The 26658-nt window shown below is 53.3% G+C and overlaps 1 protein-coding gene across 1 annotated transcript; it reads right to left on the bottom strand.

Moving 5' to 3' along the window:
* Nucleotides 1-2974: 2974 nt before the first annotated feature.
* LOC143653557 (annexin A8-like protein 1) lies at nt 2975-19460 on the bottom strand. Its single transcript, XM_077124674.1, has 12 exons — nt 19319-19460; nt 15261-15351; nt 13622-13716; nt 12305-12418; nt 11426-11516; nt 10655-10734; nt 10168-10227; nt 9628-9721; nt 9319-9414; nt 7706-7764; nt 6472-6594; nt 2975-3890 (listed from the first exon to the last, which is right to left on the bottom strand). Exons 1-12 carry the CDS (start codon nt 19337-19339, stop codon nt 3831-3833), a joined length of 984 nt encoding a protein of 327 aa, XP_076980789.1. The 5' UTR covers nt 19340-19460; the 3' UTR covers nt 2975-3830.
* Nucleotides 19461-26658: the final 7198 nt, after the last annotated feature.

Genomic DNA, 26658 nt, shown 5'->3' with positions numbered 1-26658 from the left:
TCTTCCAAAAAATTCTCCCTGAGCATCCGCTGTGTGCTGGGCACAGAATGTTCGACAGTAAGGAAAGCCGTGTTTCTGCCGTATGGGGCTCACAGATTCATGCGGGGAACACATAGAAAACAGAGATACTTTCCCCATGACGCCACAGGGGCAGGGATTTGATGTGATAGGATTCTTCATTGCCTTATTATTAAGCTTATTATGGTGTGTTCCGCACGCCCCAGGTGCTGCCTCCAACCAGTTTCTCAGGAAAGAAAAACCCTGGATCTGAGGATAGAGAGGGAGTGTATGTATTTGTAACGGTCTGGAGAGAATTAAAAAAAAAAAAAAAAAAGCCCCAAACTTTCCATTACAAAGCTATGGCAAGGCCACAAGTGAGGATACCCCCCACCACCCATTTTTCCCCTTTGTTGAAATCAACCGAGATGACCCCAGTATTACACAAATGTGTAAAAAAAAAAAAAGTCCCAAACTGCAGGTGAAAAAGGACCTTAGGAGTGTGTCTGTGTTATCAGAAAGAACCCCAAAAGCTTTCCCAGCCAAAATGATTTGGGGGCAAAAAAAGACCCTGCTGGTGCCCCACCTAGGGGCCCCTGGCCAGGGGGGCTCCCTCCCCCAGCTGCCGTGAGGGGTGTGCACTAACACCCAGCTGGCCCCTTCTCTCCAGAAGTGTCCTCAGCCACCTGGGAGCTACTTGCAGGGGAGGCTGCACGGCACCACCCCAGCCTCAGCTCGTGACCCCCTGGCCCAGGCACCAGAGGCCTCCTCTGGCTTCAGTGTCCCCAGTGGGACCAGGCGGCAGCCAGTCTCTCCAGCCGAGCCCACCTCCAGCTAGCTGCTCCCCTGCCCTCCTGTGCTTTGCCCTGGCATTTCTGGAGCACACCTCGCCCCATTAAGTCACTTCCACCATCTCCGGCCTCAGGTCCGTGACCTCAGAGGGGAGGGAGTTGACTCAAGCACCTTATAATGGGTTCAGACCAGGGGCCCCGTGGCCAGACTTTGCAGAACGATCCCCACTGTGCCCTGAGTTCCCTTCCCAAGGTCTTTGAGCATATAAAAATGATGGCTTTACACCACTAATTCTGGGGTGGCTCAAAATGCAGCAATTTTTCAACTGGGACCCCACTTCTGCATCTAAAGGCTCAGAGAGGCTCAGAGGAATAAGTGACGGGGTCAGAGTCACAGAGCCAGGACGGGGCTGACTTCACCCTACTTTCCACGTTACTGAACCCCAAACCCATGCTGTCTCTGGAACCCTGATCTGCTCTCCCTTGGGTGTTCCCTTTGTGAAGCAGGGCATGTTTCAAGGCGGCAACCTCAAATCGGGCTCCAGAGGCGTGGTTGCAGGGACTGGGCCCCCTTCACACTGACTCAGCTTTGGTGGACTCTGTGGGCTCATTGAGATGGTCCTAAATGCTGTGTCTGGGAAAAAACAACCTTCGCGTCTGCAGGTGGCAGAGTCCAGAGAAAAGGGCGTGGTGGGGTAGAGTTTGCTCCGTTACACCTGTTCATTACACAAAAAAGAATGAGCTGCCTGAGGAGGTGGTGGCCCCTATCCCCGGAGGAAGCCTGCTTGGGTGGGATGCAATGGAGGGAGTCACGCCTTGGGTTGGAACGGAAATAGATGACCTTTCAAGCCCCCTCCAAGCCTGAGAGATTAGATGCTCAATCAGGAGGGGACTGGAAACTAGCCTTGGGCGCTGGACTGAGTTGTACCTCCCCAAGAGATGTGTTCAAGTTTGTGCTGGTTTGAAAGGATATATGCCCCCTAAGAAAGCCATGTTTTAATATAAATCTCATTACTTAAAGGTAGAATAATCCCTACTCAGTACTGCATATTTGAAACTGTAATGAGATCATCTCCCTAGTTGATGTGATTTAGTTAAGAACGGTTGTTAAACTGGATTAGGGGATGACATGTCTCCACCCATTTGAGTGGGTCTTGATTGGTTTACTGGAGTCCTATAAAAGAGGAAATATTTTGGAGACTCAGAGAGACTCAGAGAGAGCAGAGAATGCTGCAGCACCACGATGCAGAGTCCACGAGCCAGCAACCTTTGGAGTTGAAGAAGGAAAGTGCCTCCCGGGGAGCTTCATGAAATAGGAAGCCAGGAGAGAAAGCTAGCAGATGATGCTGTATTTGCCATGTGCCCTTCCTGCTGAGAGAGGAGCCCTGACCGTGTTCACCATGTGCCTTTCCAGATGAGAGAGAAACCCTGAACTTCATCGGCCTTCTTGAACCAAGGTATCTTTCCCCGGATGCCTTTGATTGGACATTACTATAGACTTGTTTTAATTGGGACATTTTCTCGGCCTTAGATCTGTAAACTAGCAACTCATTAAATTCCCCTTGTTAAAAGCCATTCCGTTTCTGGTATATTGCATTCCAGCAGCTAGCAAACTAGAACAAAGTTCCAGCTCGCAGGCTCATGGATGTGATCCCATTTGGAAAGAGGGTCTTTGAAGATGCAACTAGTCAAAAGGAGGCCAAACCGGACTAGGGTGGGTCCTCCTCCAATATGACTCGTGTCCTTAAAGCAGAGGAAATTTGGACACCCGGAGAGACAGATGGCCGTGTGACACAGGTGGAGATTGAATTATGCCGCAAACCAAGGAAAGTCATGGGTTGCTGGTAAACCACCACAGCCCCCTTACAAACTTCAGAGGGAGCACAGCCCTACTGACATCTTCATTTCAGACATCTAAAGCCTCTCGGACCACGAGAGAATAAACGTCTAGTTGTCTTAAGCCCCCCAGGCTGGGGTACCTGTTATGGCAGCCTTAAGAAATTAAAACACCGTGTTTTCAGCCTTCCCCGAGATGACAGCGCAACCCTGGAACATTCCCACATGGAAACACTCATGCGCGTGCTCTGTTAGGATAACTCCCCAAAGCTCTTTGTCATCACATTTCTTTTATGTCCACTAACAAATTGCTCCTACTCTGGTCACTGCTAAAAATAGAGTACCTCACATTTTAATTTACAAATCTGTATTATTCCGAGTAAAATCGCATCCAGGGTGTCTCAGCTTCTCCAGGAGCCAGCTGGGGGTCTATGTGTGGTGAGAAGGAGATTCGTGCTCTGAGGTCAGGGGCACTGGCTGCCCTCCCGGCACTTTATGCCCATGGAAAGGAAGGAGAGTTACTGGTTGGGTCCAGGAGTGGGGGGATGGGGGTGGCTGAGCATCTTTGAACACGGAGTCCTGGGGTCAGGAAATGCACATGTAGCTTACTCCATGATCCAGGAGGGTGAGAGAACTTTTTTTTCCCACCTACAGCCTAAGACTTCTAGAAGGGGCTGGAAAGTGAATGTTATGGCTGCCAAACTGGCACAAGACTGTGAGTTCCTTTCTCAGAATTCCCTGGTGAGGTGCCCACGGGTGTGAGTTCTCAATCAAATGGGCCCTCCACAAGCCTCCTCGCTGGTGGCCGGATGAGAAACCCACCAGTGAGAGGCTCGTTAGAAAACACACACTGCCTGGTGCCTCCTCTGGACATCCTGACTCAGTAGATGGGGGGGGGGGCGGGGCTAGGATACCTGTGTAAGGTATGCCCAGGTGAGCCCTGTGACCAGGTGAGCTTGGGAAGCTGCTTTCTAAAGTGGGAAGAAACAGCCCATCCCTGGGAATGACCTGGGGGACAGGTAGAGGCAACCCCAGGGTGACCCTTTCCTCTGAGTCAGAAAAACTGGCTGGAGAACCCTGGAAACTGGAGATAGAGATGGAAAGGCTGGTTGTGACACCCCCCACCCCTTCCCCACCAGAAAAGGGGGACCAAGCTGGCCCTGGCGCCCCTGGCTTCTTGGCATTGGCTCCTGTCCTTCCGAGGCTTCAGGGGTCACTGCCCACCAGGGTCAGCAGGGCGTTCTTGTAGTCACCACTGGTGTCTTCCTGGGGACAGGAGGGACATGAGCATTAGAGGGGGCAGTGCTTGTGACATTGGAGCCACCCTCAATCATCATCGTTATGATGATGATGATGAGGATGATGCTCCTGTGGGTCTGTGACCCTCCACCCCCACCCGACCCCACGGCCCCGAGGGCTCCTGCTTCTGGTTTTCATTTTAGGTCATTTGTTTGCATCTCCTTTTTTTTTGTATGCTGTATGATGGGGTCACATTTCATTATCTCTCCATGTGAATAGCCCGTTATTGCTGCAACACTTCTTGAATTTTTGTTTGTTTTTTACGAAGTGCATGGACTGGGAATCGAACCCGGGTCTCCCGTGTGGCAGGTGAGAATTCCACCACTGAACTACCCTTGCACACTTGCATCTCCTTTTGATTCCCTTGCCAACTGCAGGGAGAACTGATGTGGAGAACAAATCCCAGAGACAGTTCTGCTCTTCCATGAGGAATGCACACAGCTGTCTCCCTTCTCTGCTAGCTGCCCCACGTGTGCCCAACACTGTCCAGCCCATCCCTGGCAAGACTGACAGTGGGTGGCCAGATGGACCTGTACCACGGCTGTGACAGGCGCTGGCCAAGTGGCCGAGGCAGGTCTCTTTGTCTCTCTGAGGCTGGCTTCCTGGACTATAGAATGATGCTGTCGATGACATGCCTCTGGCTGAGATGTGGTGAGGACACGAGACATGTGAGCTGGCCTGCCCGGTAAGACTTCGCCCTCCAGTGAGACTGACCTGACCGGTGCAGACTCCCTGGTAAGTGGGTTCTCACAAGATCTGCAAACAGAGGCCAAAGGAAGGAGCCTGGTCGTGCCGTCCAACTCACTTTTTACAGGGTTTCTCCAAGGCCGTGCAGTGAGTAAGGGGCAGAGTTGTGGAGAAGGTTCCATATTTTCTACGCTCGGAAGCAGTTTATGTCTGACGGGAATTATCTGTTCCTGACAGCTTTGTAAAATTTGCCTGGAAAATCATTTGGACCTGATATTTTCTCATGGACATTTTAAGTTTCTTCCTTTCCTTCCATTCCCTTCCCGTTCTACATTTTTTCCTTTTTCTTCCTTTAAAGACAATTTTTGTAATATTATAGTGTCTATTTTGCCTACCTTTTCAAATTTATGGGGATAAAGTTAGGAATGGAAGTTTTATGTATTTTCTATTCATTTCTGGGCAGGAGCTGGGGTCCCCGCTGTCAGTCATCTCTTGCTTTGATAACATCTATGGGGCATGACCTATGCTAAAATGTATTTGGTAAACTTATAAATTCCAACTGGATTTTCTTAAGTGACAGACGTTAAGCAAAAATCTCCAGGGCAAGCTCCCCGGACCCCTAGATGGGGGCTGGTCACTGATCAGGCAATAACCGGCTGCTAAGGCTGTCTCCGTCGTGGGGTCTCCATGCTGCATGGACCCACGGGGACCATTTTCACCCAACAGTTTGTTCTTCTGTGACATGACTGTGGCTCCATCTAACTAGAATGCTGGGAAGGAACAGAAATCTCCACTGCCACGAGTAGGCAACCATGGCTGAAAGAATCCACCGGCTCAGCTTGGGCTGTGCACCAGGACAGAGCCACAGGCCAGACTGGTTTGTGTCTAGCTCTTTAGTCTCTTGACAAAAGAAAAGGCTTCCCTTTGTTCAGGAAGCCCAAAACCAAACAAAGAATAATCCCAGCCCTTCCCCATCCCAGTGCCCCCAACCCACAGGCATCCTAAGGCAGCAGTGCCTTTTAAACATGTCACGAGCTGTGTGTTTCTTAGAAAATGCAGTTCATGCTAAACGTTGGTAGGAGACGTTGAGACTTCACTTAGTGACAAATGAAGACTTGGGGATGTGTTTCTCAGCCACTGACTTCTGTTAATGAAATTGTTAAGGCCTCCTAATCTGCATTAAAAGCCAATTAGGGCTACTGTGGCTCAGTAGGCAGAGTTCTCCACGCATGGAGACCCGGGCTCGTTTCCTGGTGCCTGCCCATGCAAAAAAAAAAAAAGCCAATTGAACTATTTCTCCTGAAGTTACAGCAGTGTGATAATTGCTCTGCATTTTGCTGACTCTAGAACTTTCACTGAATGGAATCTGGTTAGGCCATCTGGTTAGAGAACCCACTGAAGCCCATCTGATTTACTCTCCTTAAAACGTTACTGCCAGAGCTACTGAAATCTGGAATTGAGTGGTGGGCCCAATTTCAGCCGAAGCATTATACTCGCACTGTCACGTCAGCTGTGGGTCCTTCTGCAAGGTTCGGGGCGTTAGTATGGCTCACGCTGGGGCAAGCAGTGCTGGTCTCCCAGTAAGACTGACCTGACAGGTGCGAACTCAAAGGGGTGCAAGGGGCGACCGTAACCCCGAGGTAAAGCTAGCTTTCTGGCTACACACAGTAGTGTCCCGGGCCTGGCTGCTGCATGCTCTCCACCCCCACTGCCCTCCGGCCGCCCTGACTACTTGCCCTTCCCTGCATGACAATGAATCCTGGAGGGTGATGCAAACTGGGACGGGGCTTACAGGTCACTCCGGATATTGGTGGTAGCATCCAGGGGTCCTGGACATGGGCTCTGGGGCCCCGTGGCTTACCGCAATCATGCTGCTGAGGGTCTTCCCGTACATCTTCTTGAACTGACCCTTGATAAGGTTTAAGTCAATCTCGCTCCTTGAAACGATGTTTCTGATCAGGGTGCCATCCCGCGTCCCTGCTCCCTGGAGACAAGACAGCAGCAAAGATTGCTTCTGGCTTTCGAGGTCCACCTTTTGTGATGTGTATCTGTACTAGTGGGTGCTGGGGGGCCCTGGGGCTGGGGGCTGGGTGTGCAGGACAGGGTGAAGGAGAGGTATCGGGGGGTGAAGCACACTCCGAGGTGCTCTAGCAGCTCAGGGTCTCCACCCCGTCAAGCTCATCCCACTTTCTTTTATCAGAAGCCACATGCCCCAGTGTGCAGGGGATGACACTTCTTCCTACAGTAGCCACGGCACCACAGTCAGCTTAATGGGCCATTTCACAGGCAGGCCTGGCCAGGCTCTCATCAGGTGGGTCCAGACCCGCCTGGCCTCACCCGGCGTCAGGGGAAGGAATCCCATGCCCTCTCTCAGTTCCTGGCCAGGCATGCCGGGCAGCTTGGGTTTTCTGCCTGGATCTTCCTTTAGATGGCGTCAGCCACCTCAATCTGAGAAGCTGGGGACTGCCTCTTGTCTCAGGGAATTAACTTGCACCATTTGTGTTCACATTTGGGCTCAGATACCGAGGTCTGGACCCGATATGAGCAGCTTGGACATCTGCTTTTGCACAGTGTCCCTTCTGGACACCAGGCACTCTGGCACATGCAGAAGGGCTGTGCTGCTGTGTGGCAAGCTCCCTCTGAACTTGAACTTGCTACAGTTGCTGCCTGTGATGTCCAGCAGCAGAGATGACTTTCCCAAGGAGGCAAATGTCGCAATGAAAAGGACAAAGGGGCTCAGATCAAGGCTCTGCCACCTGCCAGCTGTGTGACCTCAAAGCGAAGCCCTGGTTTCACCGTCTCCAGGATGGCAATTGCAACATGGATCTGGCAGGATTGTTGCAAAATTCAGTATAACGCACACCTGAGAATGCTCCTGCTCAGTCAGCCTTCTGGAGGTGCAGCTTCCCTTCCCCAGACTTACTTGCCCCTCTGAGAACTAGAACCTTCCTGATGCCTCAGAGTTTGGGATAAGAGAGGACCCAAGGGTTGAAGATGGTGGTGGCTCTGAGCTCCTGGCTTCGGAGCTAGTGTCATGCAGGCTGATTGTAAAGGGAGCAGAAGAAAGAAGCAAGAGGAGGGAAGGGAACAGTTACCTTCATGGCATAGTAGAGCCGCTCCGCGAAGTAGCCGTGCAGGTTCTGTGTGCATTTCACTGGCAAACAGAAAGGCTCTGTTGAGCTGGAGGTGATGGGTGGCAGCCTGTATGTTATTCATTTATGCCTTGTCTTGGCCCTTAGAGACTAGCTTGTGTAAGGCTTGGCATATTTAGTTGTGCCCTGCCTGTTTCAAAACAAGTGGCTAGGTGTCTCAGGTGGGGTGGGACAAGGAAGGAGGCTGGGATGTTGGGCAGAGGCCCAATGCCCAGAGGAGGCAGGTGAAGGGTGCAACACACAGCTGCAGGGCTTGTCGGGAGACCTCCAGCTCTGGCCAGCCAGTGAACAGCTGGAGCCCAGGACCTTCCTTCCCAGAGACGGCTCCATCAGGAGTGCTCAGCTCCTCGCAGAGATGGTGGCCACCAGCCTCTGAGTGTTGGCCTCAAAGATGGCAGCAGGTCCCATGCATGCTGAATCCCACTCGATAAGGGGGCTCGGCTCGGAGGACCATGGAACCTAGGGCATCTGGGTCCAGAGTGCAGGTCCTGGGGTTGCTGGCAGGAGTGCTGCTTGGGGTGTCGTGGACCCCAGGCAGGAAGGGTGGGAGTGAGGTAGCCTTGTGTGCAAATCTGGCCTTGATCAGCCGGGTGATCTGGGGGATTACCTGACCCCCCTGACTTGCATACCCCTCATCTGTGCAATGGGTGATGTCCCAGGAGGACGGCTCTGACAAGCCCAGCACAGAGGGCCCTGCGTGCCCTGTTCTTTCCCTGCCGGAGTTGTTCAAACTGGGGCCTGGGCTGAGACTGGAGTTGGATTATGTTTAGATGCCCTAGTATGAGTGGGGTTGTATCACAGCATCAAAGCTGGCCAGGGTGTCAGATGTTCCAGTAGATCCCAGAGGGACAGGGACAGAGTGCTGGGACCCATGCATGGTGCCACACAGCACGGAACAGGCTGGGGTAGAGGCAGAAGCCTCCTGTGCCAGGAGTCCTGAAGGTGGCACCATCTTTTGGTACGGGGGGTGGGTGTGTCTGCGCGAGCCTCAGTTTACCCTCTGCAATGGTTCCCCTAACTGTGATCTTAGCTCTGGGCCCTAAATGTGTCCTGGAAGGATCTTCTGAAAAAGACTTGGCTGTACTTTGGGATGGGCTTGCAATGTTCCCCAGCTCAGACCATCAGTTGCTTGGTTTGGACTTAAATCACATCGTCATTTCTTCACTCTGCAGCTGAGGCTGGGACCAGGTCCCACACCCCAGGCCAAGGTCTGCAAAGTTGCTTTTCTTTAGGGGCTTCACAACTACAACCAAGAACACTCACTATGGGGATGCTGGAGTGTGCAATGGTGCACACACTTGCACACACATGCACGCTCCCACATGCACGCACTCACGCTCCTGCACAGAGCGCCAGGCCACATGGGCTGCACAGAGGACGATCCTTGGCAGGACACAGCACACTTAAGACCGTCACGGTGGAAGAGCAGAAAGAGTCCCGGGTCCTGGCAGGTGCACAGGGGTCAAGGGCTTGCTGCAGCCCCCAGGCCTGGATCTTTGGGGCAGCGCCACGGCGTGTGGGCACAGGGCCTGTGCACCGGGTTCCGGCTCACTCACCGACGGTCAGCATGGCCTCCTCCAGGGAGCCGTGGGTCTCACTCTTGATACTGTCCTCGATGTTCTTGTCGGCGATTTTCTCGTATTCCTCAAACACTGCAGGGAGGCCGCTCGCTCAGGGTGGTGGTGGCCCCACGGGACGCTCCCCCCCATTCTGGTTCAGATCCTGCCCGGAGACGCGCTGTTCCCTCCTCCTGCCTCCACGGCTTGTCCAGTTCCCACCCTGGTCATCCGTCCCCAAGGGAGGGCCCTGGCTGACGCCGCCCCTCTCTCCACTTCTGGGATCCCCTCCCCTCAGGCCCCCGGTACCCCGCATCAGGTGGGTGGCACTCCTTGTGGTCAGGATGGTGATGAATTTCATCTCGTCGGTTCCCTGGATCTTCTCCCCGGCGGCGTACAGATCCTGCGCACAGACAGCCGGCGGGTGAGGGAGGGCAAAGGGGGGCCTGCACCCGAGTCCGACCAAGCCACAGAGCTGGGGGGATGGGCAGCCGCATCCCTCTGCTGGGGCATTATCTCCTCAGAGCTCTAATGGCCCTGGGCCAGGGGTACCCTAAAGCATCACCCTTCTGCAGTACTGAGCTGCTCCAAGCACGGCCACCAGGCAGAACTACAGATGTGCCCACACTTCCTGTTCCCCAAGACCTGGCCTCCCCAGCTCCCTGCACCCGTCCTCTAGGATGGAGCACCCACGCCTCCCCCACCCCTGTCGCTCTCATTCCTCCTTCTGAGACAGTAGAGGACGAGGCCTGCGGGGTGGACTTGGCCCAGCCCACTGTCAAAGGAAGGCCCACGGCAGGGGCTGGGTCCCGGGTGGAGAGCCGGGTGGCCGTGGAAGCGCAGCCTCACCTGGGCATCTTGGAGGGCCAGTGCTGGGTCCACAAAGCCACTGACGTCATCCCGGCTGCCCTGAGGACAAGTGGGGGACTCTGTAAGGCAGTGGGCTGGCCGGCCAGGTGGGGGCAGAGGAATCGGGTGCACTCGCAGGGCAGGGGGCTCTGGGCTGTGCAGCCACAGGACCCAGCCCATCAGGCATCCTCTCCCAGCTTCTGTTTCTCATCCATGAAATGGGAAGTGAGGAGCTATCCCAGAGTCAGGGAAGCAGGGAGACAAGGGGAGTGAAGCAGCTGGCATGGCCTGCCACAAGGGACCCAAGCAGAGACGGGGCTTCCCTTTCCCCCTTCCGTGACATCGTCCTCCTGATTCCAGGGCTCCTGGGACTCTGCAGTCAGGACCCTCCCTTATTCTGAAATTCATGCAATGAGTCCAGGCCCCACCCAGCACGAGAGCTTCCAGATCCCCCGCCCTGGAGTCCCCCGGAGCTGGGCCATGCTACCTGCAAGAGGCACACCAGAATCCTCTCCAGGTAGCCACTCGTGTCTGCTTGGATGTCTTCCTCCAGTTTGGACCCAAAGTCTGCAGGGAGGTAAGGACCTTGTGACTCAGGGCCTTCCCAGGACCCTCTCCTCTTCCCAGCTGGTTTCCAACCCTTCTCTGGATGAATGCCCTCCAGGGGGCAAATCCTGGGCAGGGAGGTGGACGCTGAGCTCTGGTGTCTGGAAGGCATAGGCTCCACCATCTGCTGGGCCTTCAGACCCAGGAACCAATGTGAACCCGTAACCAAGTTCAAAGCTGGACCGGGCCAACGGTAGCCAACTCAGGCTCATGTCTTTGCACTGTGACCTTGCAGCCCACTGACCCCTCCTGTGAGCTGGTCTGGAGGCCTACACCCCACCATGAGAAGGCCCTGGTAGATATCACCATGGGCCCCTGCAGCAACCTGTGTCCAGCCAGGAAGTGGCCAGCCTGTGGCCCCTGACTGCATGATCTTCCACGGCAGAGTGTTATTCTACGTGTGCCTCTCCCCCAGCAGCCAGTGAGCAGGGGACTCAGGGATCCAGAGGAGTCACGCCCTTCTCAGCTTTAGGCTCAGGACGTGGCACATCTAGATGTGTCTCACAGTAGATGCCCGGGACCATGCATAGAAAAGCCCAGTAAAGATTCTTTCCAGTGTGTCCTCTTGGACCCTGCCAGGCTGCCACAGCTCTGGCCACTGCCAAGGGAGCTTTCAGATCAGGCCTTCACTGCCCCTTTGCAGGCCACCTACCCTCCTCATATGCCTTCATTATCTCCCGAAGCTGGCTCTTGGTCCGCGAGGCCAGAATTTCAATGATGACGCCCTCTTTGGTTCCTAAGCCCTGTGAGAGAACACTCTGCATGCTGGAGACCCCTGTCCATGCTCCCCTGCCCTGCCCACCCCTCCCTCCTCAGGAGAGCTAAGGCTTAGGAAGAATGAACTCACTGGGGGAGGTTACAAGTGATCACATGGGGATTTCTGCATGATGGATGACTGAGGCACAGTGATGGGTCTGGACACTGGGTTGCCGGGGGTGTCTCAGACACATCCCCACTATTCTGAGCTTAATTGTGCCCCTCTGTAGGTGAGGATAAGCAGCCCCTCCCCATATTAAAGTGCCTGGTGTCTTCCACACACGTTGTGTCCCTCCTAATTGTTGCTGCCAAGTGCAAAAAAATGGCAGGAGGCCCAGGGAAATCGAGTGACTGCAGCCGGAACTGCTGAGGTTGGTTTCCAATTCCACCTGCTCACTGATGTCCTGAGAGACATGGGGTTGGGCTCCACGTGGACACGCCCCGGGGGAGGCTGGTCATCCTGGGGCTTGGTGGCAGGCTGGCCGGTGGCTGAAGCTCTCTGGGCTCAGCCTGGATCTGCCCAGCAGCCAGTCCAAAGGGCACAGGGAAAACTTGGGATGCAAGAGGAGCTCAGAACTATCAAGGCCAGGCTCCCTGCAAAGCCAGGGCGCTCTGGAAACCCTCTCCATTAAATCTTCATACTCATTTCTGCCCCGCTCCAATCCACTCCATTCTCTACCCCTTCCTTCCCCTTGTGTCACCTTTGCCCACCTGTCCCACCCACCCCGTGCCTTCCCATCATGCCCCCAACATGTCCCCATCCCTGGTCTCTCACTTTCATGGCGTCATGCATTTCCTTGGCCTCGTATCTGTATGGCGGGTACATGAGGGCCACGATGAGCCTCTCAAATTTGCCACTCAGCTCCGACTTCAAGGTCTCGGTGAGGTCCTAATGCAGGAGCAAGGAAAGGTGATGGACTGCAGGCTGGGCCCACTCGGTGCAGGCAGCAGCAAGGGCGGGGGCTGAGGGGTTCTGGCTGGACTCTCATCCGGGTTCTGCCCTGGGCTGGCTGGGTTTTCTGGAGTCCCTTCCTCTAGCATCAATAGCTACAGCTGTTAAACAGGGATGACGGCCTTCCCATTTCATACCATGGTGCAGAGGGCTGACGAGTAGTTGTGCCACCAAAGACTTAATAGTCAGCATGGTGCCTGCCACTCACCAGAATGCAAGCTCTGAGGCAGTCACCACACCTGGCTGGCTCATTCTGAAATGCCCTTATGGAGTCCATGTGTGCTCAGTAAACGAGTTCTCCTAAGGGCACATGTTTCTACAAGGGGACACAGTGCCACCCCTAGCTGATCTGCACAGGGCTTGGTCAGACCTGGATTTCAATCCTGACCTTCTGGCTTCCAAGCTCTGCATCCTTGGGAGACTTACTTAACCTCTCTGACATCAGTCTCTCCAAAAACAAATGCAGAGAACCATGCATTCATTGCAAAAGATTGTAAAAAATGCATATTAGTTTCTCCAACAGAATGATTGAACTTTATCACTGACCATCCTATACTGACTCTCCAAAGGAATGCTTTGAGCTGAAGGAGCCTCCTGTCAAGTGGGGCTGAGGGGCACTGAAAGAGAGGGAGATGGTTGGAAGGAAGGTGAAGCCAGACTGTGGACAGCTGAGAAGCTGGACCAGGGGGCTGGGGAGCCATAAATAAGGTTGCCAAAGTATGGCTAGTTGCATTTGGGTTCCAGATAAACCTTGAATGATTTTTTCTTTTTTAACATGGGCAGACACCGGGAATCGAACCCGGGTCCTCTGGTATGGCAGGCAGGCATTCTTCCCTGCCGAGCCACCGTGGCCGGCCTAATCTTGAATGATTTTGTGGTATAAATATGTCCCATGCAATGTTTATTTATCTGAATTCAGATTTAACTGGGGATCCTCTATTTCTATTTGTTAAATCTGGCAGCCCTTCCACAAAGATTCTGAGTGGTGGAGGGATGAGCTGAGAACTGTGTTTCCAGTGGGCTGGCTACCAGGGAAGGGCCTTATCCAGACAAAGCTCCTTGCCAGGCTGTCTGGGGAAGCGAGCAACCCCCCATCCCCTGCTCTCCCACATCCCTCCCCATCATGAGTCCTCCCTTTACCTGGCCGAACTGAGCCTTGAAGGACTTAGCGATCTGCTGCCGCTGCGAGTTGCTTCTCTTGGTGAGGATGTCAATGATGGCCTGCTCGTTGGTGCCTGTGGGCGGTACCCAGCATGAACCCCAAGCTCCCTCACCGAGCGGGGCTGAGGATGGCCAGGCAGTGGGGAAACACCTTCTGGAGGGCTCCAAATACTGACTTTCATGGTGGAGACAAGACACCTGGACAGATATGTCATCTTTCTCTGTCCCCACCTCCCACCTGTGGGATATTGGGGGGTAGCCAGGCCCAACCTTGGAGTGATGGAATCCGAGAAGCATGGGGTCTGTACATGCCACCTACTCCTGGGCCTTTAAACTGGACAAGTAGGGGCTTCTGGCTTGGCCTTCCTTGTGGGTGGTGGCCATGGGACATGGTGGGAGAAGGATGGGACTGAGCCACACCCTGCCTGCATGGCATTGGGTGAGAAGCTTCACCTCTCTGAGTCTCAGTTTTCCCACTTGTGAAATGTAGACGATATGAAAGATGTTCCAGGAAGTACAGGGCATGAAGCTGCCTTGTATGCTGATGGACAAAGGGTGAGTGTTGCTAATGACCCAATGCCTGTACAGACCCAGCCAGGGGTCCATTCCTCCTGGGGTGGGAACACCGCATGCCATGCGACTCATGAGATCTTCTGGGCCAGCCCCTTGCTTGAGCACAGAAAGGCCAACGGGGCACCAAGAGGACATTAGAATGCTGAAGGAAGCCACTGGAGGGGCAGCCAGCAAGGGACATGGGGAAATGTAGGAGCCAAAGGGTTAAAACAAGACCTGCAGAATTTGTTTGGAGCAGCTGGCCTTAGGGTGGCGACAGGAAACTGAGGAGATTGTTACTTGCTTTGTTTGGAACAGTCTGGGAGGAAGAGAATGCTTGTTTACCCCCAAATGGTTACATTAAGTATGAAGAAAGTCAAGTACTTTGTTTCCTCAGGAAATGCAGGTTTGCCTTTTGTTACCCTGCAGTAAATAAGCAGGATCTGGTTGAGAATAAAGTGGTCTGTTTGTTAAGGTTAAGCATCAGGCCCCCTGGTCCCGACTGTCTGTCTCTTTCTTTCAGTCTCTCTCTTTCTTTCTCGTCGTTCCTTAATATCCTTCGAGCTCCATTTCCTAGGAAGCCACAGGGGAGCCTGCATGGCTGGGTGCCCCTGGACCTGGTCTGGCCCCACAGACTCCCGTGTGCAGTGTGCCAGGTGATGAGCCAGCCTCTGATGGGCATCAGTCCTTCCCAACTTCACAGCCAGGCTCAGGTGCCGAGTTCTTGGGCTCATGTCATGGGTACGACGCCTGAGCCCGAGAGTCGAGTGTCACGTGTACAAGGACACACAGCAGATGGCAGCTCGCACGCAGGGAGACACAACTGCCCTCCCTCTCTCTGGTCTTGGGGTCACTGGTGGGGGGTGCAGACCACCGTTGGGGATGCCAGGGCCTGTGTGACTCCCTGGGGGCTGGGATCAGCCCTGGGTGCGATGGGAGACCCCACCCTTCCTGGCTGCACCCCTGGAAGCCCCTTCCCAGGGCTGTGAGCCGAGGTCCCTGAGCAGGGCGGGAGGAGACCCAGAGGGCGACAGCACCCCCCCGCGAGGCTCAGACGCCCACTCACCGATGCCTTCCGTGGCTTTGTAGAGGGTCTCCGCGTCAGGGTCCGGGTTGAAGTGGGGGCTGCCCTTCACCGTGACACCCTCCTGTTCAACCTGCAGGAGAGCCCAGGCCTGTCACAGCAGGGAGGGGCAGGGAGGACAGCGTGGCCCCGGGGACGGCGAGCCTCCCGGTCTGTTGTCTGGGGTCGCCTCTGCCTGTCATCGCGGGAGAGGAGTGGCCCCAGGAATTCCTTCTGGCCCAGGGCCTCAGCCCTTGGATACAATGATGTCCCAGCAAGTGTGCGTTGAGGCAGGGGCGCCTCTGTCTGCTTTGTGCTGAGCTGTCATATGGACCCTTCATGGCAGGGCTGCGACCACCCCCCACGCTAATGAGCCGCCATGGGTTGAGGGGAGGCTGGACCTGCCAGCCGGCCCCGGGGAGTGGAATTCCAGCACGTGGCTCTGGAGCCTGTCCTGGGGTGGGGCTGGAGCCGTTTCCCTGAGCGACTCCCTTACCCGGGGGGGCAGCCAGAAGAGGGGGCTGAGGCTGGTGGGCTCCAGCCTTTGGCATTAGGAGGAAGGAAAATGCAGGAGGAGCCCTGGGGCCGGCCAGGGTGAAGAGAGGGCCAGCGGGGGCTTGGAGAGGCCCACGTGTAAGAAGGGGCCCCTCTCAGAGCCCAGAGGTAGTTTCATGGTCTGGCAGCAGAATGGGTCACCGCACGCATGTGTCCAGGCACGCTGTCCTCAGGAGCGTCCTGAGGAGCTGCAGTTCTCCCGTCCTGCTAGGCTGGGTCTGAGGTTCTTTTGTGATGAGGCTCCTGCGGCTGGGAGAGGGTTTTCCTGGGGTGGTGGCTGAGAGGGAGAAGAATGGGGCACCTCCAGGTGGGAGTGCAGGGGCTTCAGAGACCCAGTGGGATTGTGCCCTCTGGGGTGGCTTTCTAGAGGTCAGGCATAGTTATGGGGTGTGAGGAGTATCCTTGGGGGACATCCTTTGGACACTGGTTTTGTAGGGAGCCTATTTGATAATGAGGAAAGGGAGAGCACGCTGGGAGATGGCGTCTGCCAGTCTCCCGGGGACACTGCTCCAGGCTTTGCTGTGGGGTAACCATGTCTCCTCTGCAGAACGGTCCTTTGGCCAGTAGACTGGAGCTGCCAGAGCCAGAACCTGCCCTGCCAGTCCCTGCCCCCGCACTGGGTGTGGGCTGTGGGTCAGGCTGGGCCCCTCCTGCCCGTGTAGCCTGAGGGTTGGCAGTGGATGCAGCCCCACCCAGCTCCTTCTGACACACAGCCACAGAGGGCAGGGAAGGAGAAACTCACCCAGAGCTGTGGGAACTGTGAGCAGGTAGGAAAGGCTTCCTGGAGCTGAGTGAGCTGCCTGGAGGGTACAGTTGCAGCTGGGGAATCAGATTCTGAGAAATGGCTTTGAGCTCCTTCTGCCCTCTTGCTGAGAAGTGGGTATTCGCAGGACATTAGAGAGCCAGGGGTCCAGCTGAGCATCCTGAAAGCTCAGGGCATTGCAAGTCTACAGGCTCTGGGGGTGGCAGAGGGTTTAGTCTAGAAAGAACATCAGAGCTCTGCAAATTGTGAAATAAACCAGACAACCCAGGTAGCCAGTGGATTTCCAAGCCTCCAGTCCCTGTCTTGCCTGAGGGCTGTTAGACTTATGTCCTACAGAGTTTCTCAGAAACAAACGGATGCTTCCTCTTAAGTATCTGTTTTGGGGCAAGGGATGCTATGGAGGTGGAGGAAGTGGGCCTTGAATTCTGGGGAGACTCAGACAACCTTCGAGTGGAGAAGTGTTTAGAGATAGGGCTTTGAATCTAGCCTCCCACTCACCCAATCACCTGCCCATTCCATCAATTTTCTCATCTACCCACCCACCGATCCATCCATCCGTTCATCATCAGTCCATCCACCCACCCACCCGACCAACCATTCACCCACCCATCCACCCACCCAACCGTTCACCCATCCATCTACCCACCTTCCACCCACCTACTCTCCCATCCATCCATCTATCCATCCACCCTCCCACCCATTCACCCATCCATCTACCCACCCATCTACCCACCCAATCACTTAACCATCCATCCACCAACTCTCCACCCACCTACTCATCCTTCCATCCATCCATCCACCCACCCTCTACCCACCTACTCTCCTACCTATCCATCTACCAATCCATCCATCCATCCACCCATCCATCCATCCAAAACCTGGGCTAGATGCTGAAAATACAGAGCAGATTCCCACCCAAGGTCAGTAAGGAGCTTCCTTTTGAGTAAGAGGTAAGGACTTTCTATACCCTTTGCTTGAATGTGTTGGTGACAGATCCTCCTATCTCATTTCTGAGGACCGTGCTTCAGTAATTGTTAGAAATTGTTCCTTGTGGAAAATCCATTAGTATAGAAAGCCTTCATCCAGCTGTGTTCAACTGTGTGGTGCACATTCATTGTACCCCTTGTTTGTGGATCTATATGTTGCAGTTACTATAAGTCACTGTTACCACTGTTAGCAATTTGAGCACCTACTGAGTGCCAGGCCCTGGGCTGGGTGCTCTGACTACAACCATGAACTCCTTGCCTTCTCCTGACAGTTGCATGAGGTAAGTATCAATGACACCATTTTACAGGTAAGAAGCTTGGGTTCAGAGAGCATGTCAAGGCTGCACAGCTAGTAAGTAGTGCTGCTGGGATTTAAACCACAGCCTGACTCAGAGCCCAGTTCTGTCTACATCCCTACTGTGTTGGTGAAGCTGGTGACATATGACTCAAACTTATCCAGACAAGGCGTTTTCCAGGACCTCTTTGCCAGAGGAAGACTTGCCCCAGGATGGTGGGTTGTAATGGGATACGTGGGGACATCTCACCTCAGGGACTACCATAGGAGTGTCCTCCTTGCCCCACACCAGCACTTAGGAAGCCTTGGCATGTCTGAACTACCCACAGGGCTGAGGGAGGGCTCAGGTGCCAGCGTGTTTAAGCAGCTCTTTGGGTGGTCCTGTCTCCCCACTGAGAAGTCCTGGCCTAGGGGAGGTATCTCATTCCTACTCTGGGGTTTTAGAGAAAAGGGAAAGGTTCTGGGTGAGCTAGTCCCAGAGGCAGCAGCATTGTCTGAATGCTGAAGAGGTGACTCAGCCCTGCCCAGCCCTCTGCTTCCCCTTTACATCCCCACCGTGGGGCTGCCCTGGAAAATCTGGGGGACACAGTTGGGTCTCCACAAAAGGTGGGCAGAGTTCTGACTGCCCACTACGGATGGGTCACACCCCACAGCTGGGCCTTCCAGCTGCTCTTTCATCCCCTCTGGTCCTGTCCTTGGCCCAGCTATGTTCCCAAAGGACATGCTATGACAGCCACTCAAGGTAGACCCCGACCGCTGACCCACTGAGCTACCAAGGACACACCAGCCAGGGCCACACGTCCTTTGGGACATCACATACACTCACTCCCATCCCGGAGAGCAAAACCCAAGGGGGCAAGGCTGGGAGCAAGGCAGCAGCAGCTCAGTACCTGCCGCTGGTAACTGGGACTCACATGAAACTGGAGGCCACTCTGGCCCCTTGACTAGGAAGTACATCATCATCCCCTCTTCCTTATCCTCCCACCCAGGACTCTCAAGTCACTTCCTTCCAAAGCCAAATGCCTCATCCTTCTGTACCTTTGCACATACTGTTCCCTCTGCAAGGAACAGCTCCACTGGTTCTCCCCAGATGCACACCACCAGGTACGTACACACACGTGGCTCAACCATGATAGCACCCCCTTTGAGCAGCCTGATCCCTATGGGGTCCTCCTCTGAGCTTCCCACTCCTTTCACGTGCCCTGTTGCATTTCAGGGTTTCTTGACCTGTGGGTCTCCCCTGCTCATGTTCCCAGCCATAAGTGCCTCTAGAGCTGGCACAGCTTCTTCCTGTCTACCTCCACTCTGCAAGCTGCCCAGTGTTTGGCCCCGGATGGTGGCAGGCAGCCAGCCCCAGTGGAGGGACTGCCTGCCATGTTGATTTATTTCTCTCTCTTTCTCTTGCCTCCCGAGTGGCCAACACTGGCCAGGAACCCTTCACCCCAGCTGGCTGTGCACTCACCCAGGCTTTCCACCAGGCCATTGTGTTACTCGTGGCACCTTCCTCAGGAGGTGAAGACGCGCTGCTCAGCCCTGCACGGGGATCTCTGCGGCTGGCTCTGCTGCACACTAGAGCTGGGTGGAGCTGCCACCACCCTCGGCCCAAGCCTGGGGCCCACCCCACCCACGCCCTGCCTTCTGCCCAGCCCCTCTGGCTCAGCGGGGCTCTGGGATTCCTCCTGCCGCTCCCAGGCCCCACCCAGGTTCAGCCCAGGCCTGCTCTGTGGATGACTCCACTGGCAAAACATTTGGGCTGTGGCTGCCATGCAGACTGGAAATCCTGACTCCCAAGCTTTCAAAGTCTCGTTTATTAAACCATGGCCATGATTTCATTTGCTTCCAGCCCAACCTAATCCACGCAAACATAGAACAATACCATGTATTCCATCTCATTGACTGTGCAGCGTCTGTGCCAAGAACAACGTAAGGGGAGCTGTACAAAGAACATAAATAACAGCTTCCATTTACTGGGGTGGTATTGTAAGAATTTGAGAATTTTGCCACGCAAAGGAGGACTCCAAGAGACGTTCTCTCATGCAACACGCAAGGGGTTTATTTTCCACACATGTGTGGGGCTCGCTGAACACGCAGGAACAGAGAGCCCCCAACCTAAGTCTGCAAAAGCTTTTTAAAGGGTAAGATGAGGGGGGTGGGGGTTGAGCATGGGTCACAGGTGCTGTTTTGCAAAAAGCAGATAAGAGCAGCTTTACAACAAGCACTTTTAACAGTTTCACAGCGAGCATTTCTTGAGCATGAGTCATGGGAGTGGCTATTGCAGATAGCCACAGTTTTACAAGTGATTTAGGCGCAAGGAGTCAGGGGGGGGGGAAGGGCGAGAAACAGATAACCGCCCTGGGAAAGTCTCGGATTGTTTATTTTCAACCTGATGGGGCCCATAATTCTTTTCTTTATAATTCTTAACTCACACCAAATGCATAGCTATGAATACAAAATGACACAAATGCTTTTGCTGGATATTTCAGAAGCTAAGATATATGTAAATAGCGAAATTAAGCAGGAAAAATTAGCTACTGTTAAGCTTTATAAAATCCCTTTTTACAGTATTACGTCTAGAAGCCTCTTTGTCCCCTCCACTTATATCTCTTCTTTACCCTAAGAGGTAGGTATGGATTTCGTGTAAGAAAGGGGGACTCCCTCATTTAGTTTGCCCAGGTCACTTTTCACGAGACAGCAGTGCTGTGACCCCACCCATGCCTCTCTGACCCGCGAGCTCCCCCTCCCTCCGCGGGCCACTGGTTGCCAAGGAAAAGAAATCTCGCTCCAGAAAGAGGGTCTTTCTTCCCCCTGAGATTTGCCCAGCCTGTGGTTCCTGCCTGAAATGTTTCCAGCACCGCCCTCCCAACCTCAGTCCAGCCAGCTGCTACCATCCTTCAGCCCGAGTTCCCTGCCTTAGGGACCACCTGCCAGTTCCAGAGGCTCTTCATCAGGGGGCTCCCGGCACGGCAGATGAGGGAGGGCAGGGCACACAGGTGAGAGTCGCCACGGGCAGTGGGAACATGTCACCTGTACAAGCCTGAGATGCAGCCGGAGGGAGAGATGCTGGTGGGGTTCCCCTGCCCAGGACTGAGATGCTGAGAGAGGGAGAGATGCTGTGTGTGTGTGTGTTGGGGGTGAGTGTCATTTGCACAACACTGAGATGCAGCTGGAGCGAGATGTCGCTGCCCACCCCTTGCCTCTTCGCCTGGTGAAGGGTCTGCTCTGAGACTTTGGGCCCCGAGAATCCCACTCCCTGGGGACTCTGCATCCCAGAGCAGAGTTTTTTCCTGGCTGAGGGCTTCCAGGTCCCCCCTTGCTTACCGTCCTCTGATTGGAAGCCACTGGCATGGGGAGGCTAGAGGCAGGCTAACTAGAAGCGGCACCTTCTAAGTGATTGGTTGTGGGAGCAGGTTTGACTTACTCTGGTTGTTCTTAAGTTGGAAGTGGGGGCAAAATTTAGGGACGCTGATGATTATCAGTCATACCCTGGCCACTTTGGGTGGATTGCTACAGGGATTGTGGTTTGACTTCACAGGATGTTTGCTGCAGGCAACAGCCTGCTTCTGGGGCAGATTGCTACAGGTCATGGCCAGATTTTCCTGGTTGGTTACAGCTGGTCAGAGAGTCCTGCTCATTCCATAGTCTGCTTCTCAGTGGCATGAAATGAAAATTAACCTTGGGGAGATAGCAAACCTGAAGATCGATCGATAAACTTCGTGGGACTCAGTTATACCAGACCTGATTAAAAACTATTTCCTGATCAATGAGCAGGGGAACTTGTTTTAACCAACTAGGCACTAACTGGGAACTCATTCTACTTTGAACAGGAAGCTCCTTCTAGAACTTACAAAACGCTGACTCTGAATTTCTCTACCAGGGTTTGCTCTTTATCAGGGAGAACCCACAAATGTGCTTTGTTTTGTTTGTCTGAGCTCTAGTGGTCTCTGCTTTATCCTTTGCCCTCTGAGAAGGGGGTGAGCTGACACATGCTTTTTCCATGGTCATGAATTTTCCTTTCATGTTTCAATTCCATTTCTGGTGCTGCCTCGTGGGTCACGACTTTAGATCTTGCAAATGCTCATTTTTCATCTTTAAATTTGTCTAGTCATTTAATTTCTAATCCAATGCCTTTTAGAGCATTTTTTTGGTCATTTTTTTAAACTCTGCTTTTTTTCATAATTAGCTGTCATTGCATCATCATTTTATTCCTTCCTTCGTCTTTTCTGAACATACACACAATCCTGGACCCTGATTTTCCTTCTTGCATCCGCTGACTCTCTTGTGTTAGATACACAGGAAGTTCTTTCTCGGAGCTCCTCTCCACTAGGAATTATTTTTCACAAGACTCTCACCTGCCCTGGATGGGGACACTGTCTCTAGGGAGACAGTTTCATGTTTCGTTTTGCTGGGGCCTGGCAAATTTGATCTGTTCCAGACGAATTTTAATGATAGTTTCTCAGCTCAGATTTTCCACAGCAACTGACTGCGGACTTGGGATTCTGATTTCCCACAGGTGCTCAAGACAGGGGCCACACATGGGGCCTGGGACGAGGTTTCCCAGTCCGGTTTAAGGGGGATGGGGTGTAGCCCCCATAGCTCCTGCTCACCACGGGACAGAGCCCCTCGCTATTTTACCTTCAATCGTCGCGTTTTCTATCTTGCCACTTCAAGAACTGCTGTTCTTGCTCTCAGCAAGCCTTGTATTGGGCACTCCCGTCCAGCCTTGGGGTTCCAGGTGGGGCTGACGTGTGTCAGCGTATAGAGGTGTGTGTTACTCTGTAAGCTGCTGGAATGCGATATACCAGAACTGGAATGGCTTTTAAAAGGGGAATTTAATAAATTACAAGTTTACAGTTCTACAGAAGTAAAAGTGTCCACATTAAGGCACCAAGAAGAGGTCACCATCACTCAAGAAAGGCCGATGGCTCAGGAACACGTCTGCCAGCTGAATAGTCACGTGGCTGGCATCTGCTGGTCCCTGGCTCCAGGGCTCCGTTGCTCTCAGCCTCTGTTCCTGTGGGGGTTCCTCACTTTGCTTCTCTGGGGCTGGCTTTCATCTCTTGGCTTCCCTTGGCTCTCTTTAGGCTCTGGCTTGCTTCTCATCTCATGGCAATGTTTGCTGGGCTCCAAGTATCTCCAGACATTTTTGTCTCTGTTCTCCATGTGTCCACATCTGGGTCAGCTCTGCTGTGTAGTTTCTATTGGCTCTGAGAATTCTGTCGTTTTTCTAGGCTCTGTAGTTTCTGAGGTTTCTCCAAAATGCTTCCTCTTTTAAAGGATTCCGGTAGACTAATCAAGCCCCACCTGGAATGGGTGGAGTCACATCTCCCTCTAATCAAAAGGTCACACCCACAATTGGCTGCACCACATTTTCACAGAGATAATCTAATCAAGCTTCCAACCTGCAGTGCTGAATAAGGATTAAAATAAACGACTGCTCTCACAAGATTAGATCAGGATTAAAACAGGCTTTTCTGGGGTACCTAATATTTTCAAATCGGCACAAGGTGCCACCTGCTCGGTGGTGCGATTCCCCCAGTTAAATTCAGCGGCTCCTGCATCAGCACAGAAAAGGCAAACCCTGGACTCCATCCGTCAGAGCCTGAAGATCTACCCTGAGTGTGGGACAGGAAAGAGAGTGCCTAGGGAGAACCAGCAGGTGGGAATGAGCGTGACCAAGGGATAGTCCCTGGGACCTCCACCTGAAAGAAAATGGGGGATGCTGTGGGCTAAACTCATCATGTGGAGGGAGGAATTGAGAAAACAGCCTGGATGTGTGGATGGTGTTGGAGAGGGAATGAGATGTGTGGAATCATGAGCATAGGTGACACTGAAGGATGGGATGGTAAAATGGGTCAGGCAGATAAATTGTGGTGTGGGGAGCCCAGGTAAGGGGCCGAGGAGTTGAGCAGTCATGGCGTATGATGGAGTATCATGTGACTGCGGGAGGCCCTGAGGGTGGTAGTGGGCCTTGGGATGGAAGGGGAAAGGGTCTTCTGGGAGCCCAGGGGTCAGGAATGAGGAGAAGGGGTCAGGGATGGATGGACAGTAAGAGAAAAGGATGGAGGGGTGTGTGTGGTTGCTGAGTGGCCACTCTTCTCTGGACTAGGGTCAGGGAGCGCACGAACTGAGGCTGCAGAATTTCTTCCTCTGGGAACTCTTGGATGTGCTCCTAAGGCCACCACCAGATCAAATCAGGCCCACCCGGATTCGCTGGGACCTGCTCCCTTCTTAACGATAACTGACTGTGGACTTCAATCACAAGCACACAACACTGCAACACCTGGATTAGCATTTTTTTTTTTATTTGCAGAACAGAACTTTATTTTGCAATGAGGGAGACAACTGCAGATAATTAGATCCCGGTGCTCAAAAAACTCATAATCTCTTGGACCTATAAATCAGCTATAAAACAGGCTGGAATAGAAAAGTGCTACCTGGCTGTTACAGGGGCTGCCAGGGTTAAGTCTGTGTGCTTATATACTTCAGACCTAAATAAATGGAGGAAGAATCATTTAAATGCATGGTTTTAGAGCACCAATGTCAGGACCATGTAGCCATTAAAAAGAATGAGGCAGAATCATACGTGCTGATATGGAACAAGCCCTGCAATACACTGGAGGCTGACAAAAGGCAAGGAGCAGAACAGTGTGCATGTTGTATTTCCATTCATGTAGAAAAAAGAAACAGAGTATAAAAGAATATTGCGGTAGTTAGATTCAGTTGTCAACTTGGCCAGGTGAAAGCAACTAGTTCTGTTGCTGTGGACATGAGTCAATGGTACTGGATTAGCATTTGATTGGGATTATGGGGGCTTGTGTCCTAGCCAATTTGACACATCAAACTGACAGGTTTTGGTCCAGAGGGATGAGTAGGGGCTAGGAGTGGGAGCTGCTATGAACAGTTATGAAGCAAGAGCTCTATAGGACAGAGTGGGGAAATCTGGAACAGAAAGGGAAGAGTTGGGGAACTAGGTAAGGAAAGACTGTGGGAGAAAGGGAATAGGAAAGGTAGAGAATCTGAGGGCTTGTATTTGGGAGAAGGTGGAACCAGCCAGTCTACTGGGCGTCCAAATTTGAAGCTGTGCAGGTTGCTTGGAGCCCTGAAGGCCCTGGGACTTCAGTGTGACTGCAGGGAGGCTTGGTGGCTGTGGTTGGGCCTGGGACTCCTCTCCCCATGGTCCGAGGGGTAAGCTCATGCTCAAGGAGCCTCACATGGGAGCCTGGTGGCCATGGAAAGGAAATGGGCATTGGAGCTTCAGGGCTGCCTTGCACCGGGCACCTTGAGACTCCAATTGCCCATGGTCTCTGCTTGCACCAGGGCTGTCTCCCTGAGCTCAGGACACCCAACTTCTACCCCAGCCTCTTCCCTGAGGCACCTCTGCTCCCCCCACCCCAGCCCACCTTCCCAGGGCACACAGACTTGTCCTCTGACCATGCTTTCCTGTGGAGATGCCATTCTCAGCCTCCATGGTCCCTGCTTTCTCCCTGCCCACATTATCCTGTCTCTTCCCAGATGGGGTCACATTTTAGCCACACATCCACCCTAGATGTTTCTAGTTCTTTATTTTTCATCCTGTACCTGAGGTGTCCACCTGCAAGCGTGAAGGCTCATGCCTGCACAGTCTCCTTGTGTCCTGCTGCCCAGAGCAGGTGGCCAGGAGTAGAAGGGCCCCCCAGACAGATCCATCATTTAGATGGGGCTCCTTCCCCATCTCTAAACTGGATGCACATGGCACTGCCTGGTACAGCCCAGCCTTCCCACACCTCTCTCCCCTATGCACAGGAGCACTCTGCAGCGGCCACACAGTGCTGGCAAAGATGGTGACAGTGATGGAAGAGAGGACTTGAGGAATCCAGAAGGGTATGGGGAGGGTGATAATTTTGCTCCATACCTGCAAGAGGTCTGTGTGTTTCTTTCTTCCTAACACTTTATGATACTGACTGTCCCAGGCACTTCAGCCCGAGCTTGGGTGCTATGGCCTCGGGCACCCTCCATCACCCATCCCAGAGCTGCCACCCAGGGTTTGAAAGGTCCATGAATGTCACAACCAAATGCATTTTCAATGTCCTTGGCCCTCTCTATTACAGTTACTTGGGATAGACCAGGGCCCAGTGGTCTCTCCCATGTGCTCCCCACAGCAAAAGACAGTAGTTAATTGGTGAATGGATACATAAGCCAATTAAATATGATTTCAGGACAATTTTTACCCATTCTGTGAAGAGGGGGCTGCCTAGGGTTCTGCCCTAACCTCCTGTCTTTTCTAAACATCTTTATCTCTCCCATTAGTGACTGCACATAGCACAAGGATGCCAATTTCACTGCCGCATTCACATCTTGATATTGGACATTTCTGAGTAAGGTATTTGGTATTTCTACCTCGTTCCCAGGTCTTCCACCATACTACACGCAGAGAAGCAATCTAATCACCAACACCATCCACTCTGTTGTTCAAACCAGAGACCTTTAGGATGAAACAGAATCTTAACACTTCCTCTCCCCCAGAGGTCCTCCTGGTCAACCATCCTGAAGGTTCTACCTTCGAACATCACGCCAATGCTTCTCCTGCTTCTGTTTTCCCTTCTAATTACTTCTTTCATGACTGTTCCCTGATCTCATCCTTAAAATCACCTCCCTTGGTTTATCAGCCTGTGAAAATGCCAGGCTCCTTGCTGGTTTGAGCATCCTATTTCCTTTCTATTTATTTCTCCACCTGGAGGACCATCCACAACTTGACCTTTTAGTCCCAACTTCAAGGATGCCTCCTCTGAGCAGCTCCCTAAATATCCCGGGGAGTGAGACAGC

The sequence above is a fragment of the Tamandua tetradactyla genome, chromosome 13 (genome assembly GCF_023851605.1).
Source record: "Tamandua tetradactyla isolate mTamTet1 chromosome 13, mTamTet1.pri, whole genome shotgun sequence".
In the NCBI taxonomy this organism is placed as follows: domain Eukaryota; kingdom Metazoa; phylum Chordata; class Mammalia; order Pilosa; family Myrmecophagidae; genus Tamandua; species Tamandua tetradactyla.
This window is presented reverse-complemented; position numbering and strand designations above follow the sequence as displayed.

Bases quoted from the DNA above. Each gene is read 5' to 3' on its own strand.
- LOC143653557 (XM_077124674.1), bottom strand. From the start codon at position 19,339: ATGGCCTGGTGGAAAGCCTGG. The intron at 15,352-19,318 runs GTGAGTGCACAG...GCTCTCCTGCAG, and splicing joins TGGCCTGGTGGAAAGCCTGG to GTTGAACAGGAGGGTGTCAC. The intron at 3,891-6,471 runs GTAAGCCACGGG...TCCTGTCCCCAG, and splicing joins CCCTCAGCAGCATGATTGCG to GAAGACACCAGTGGTGACTA.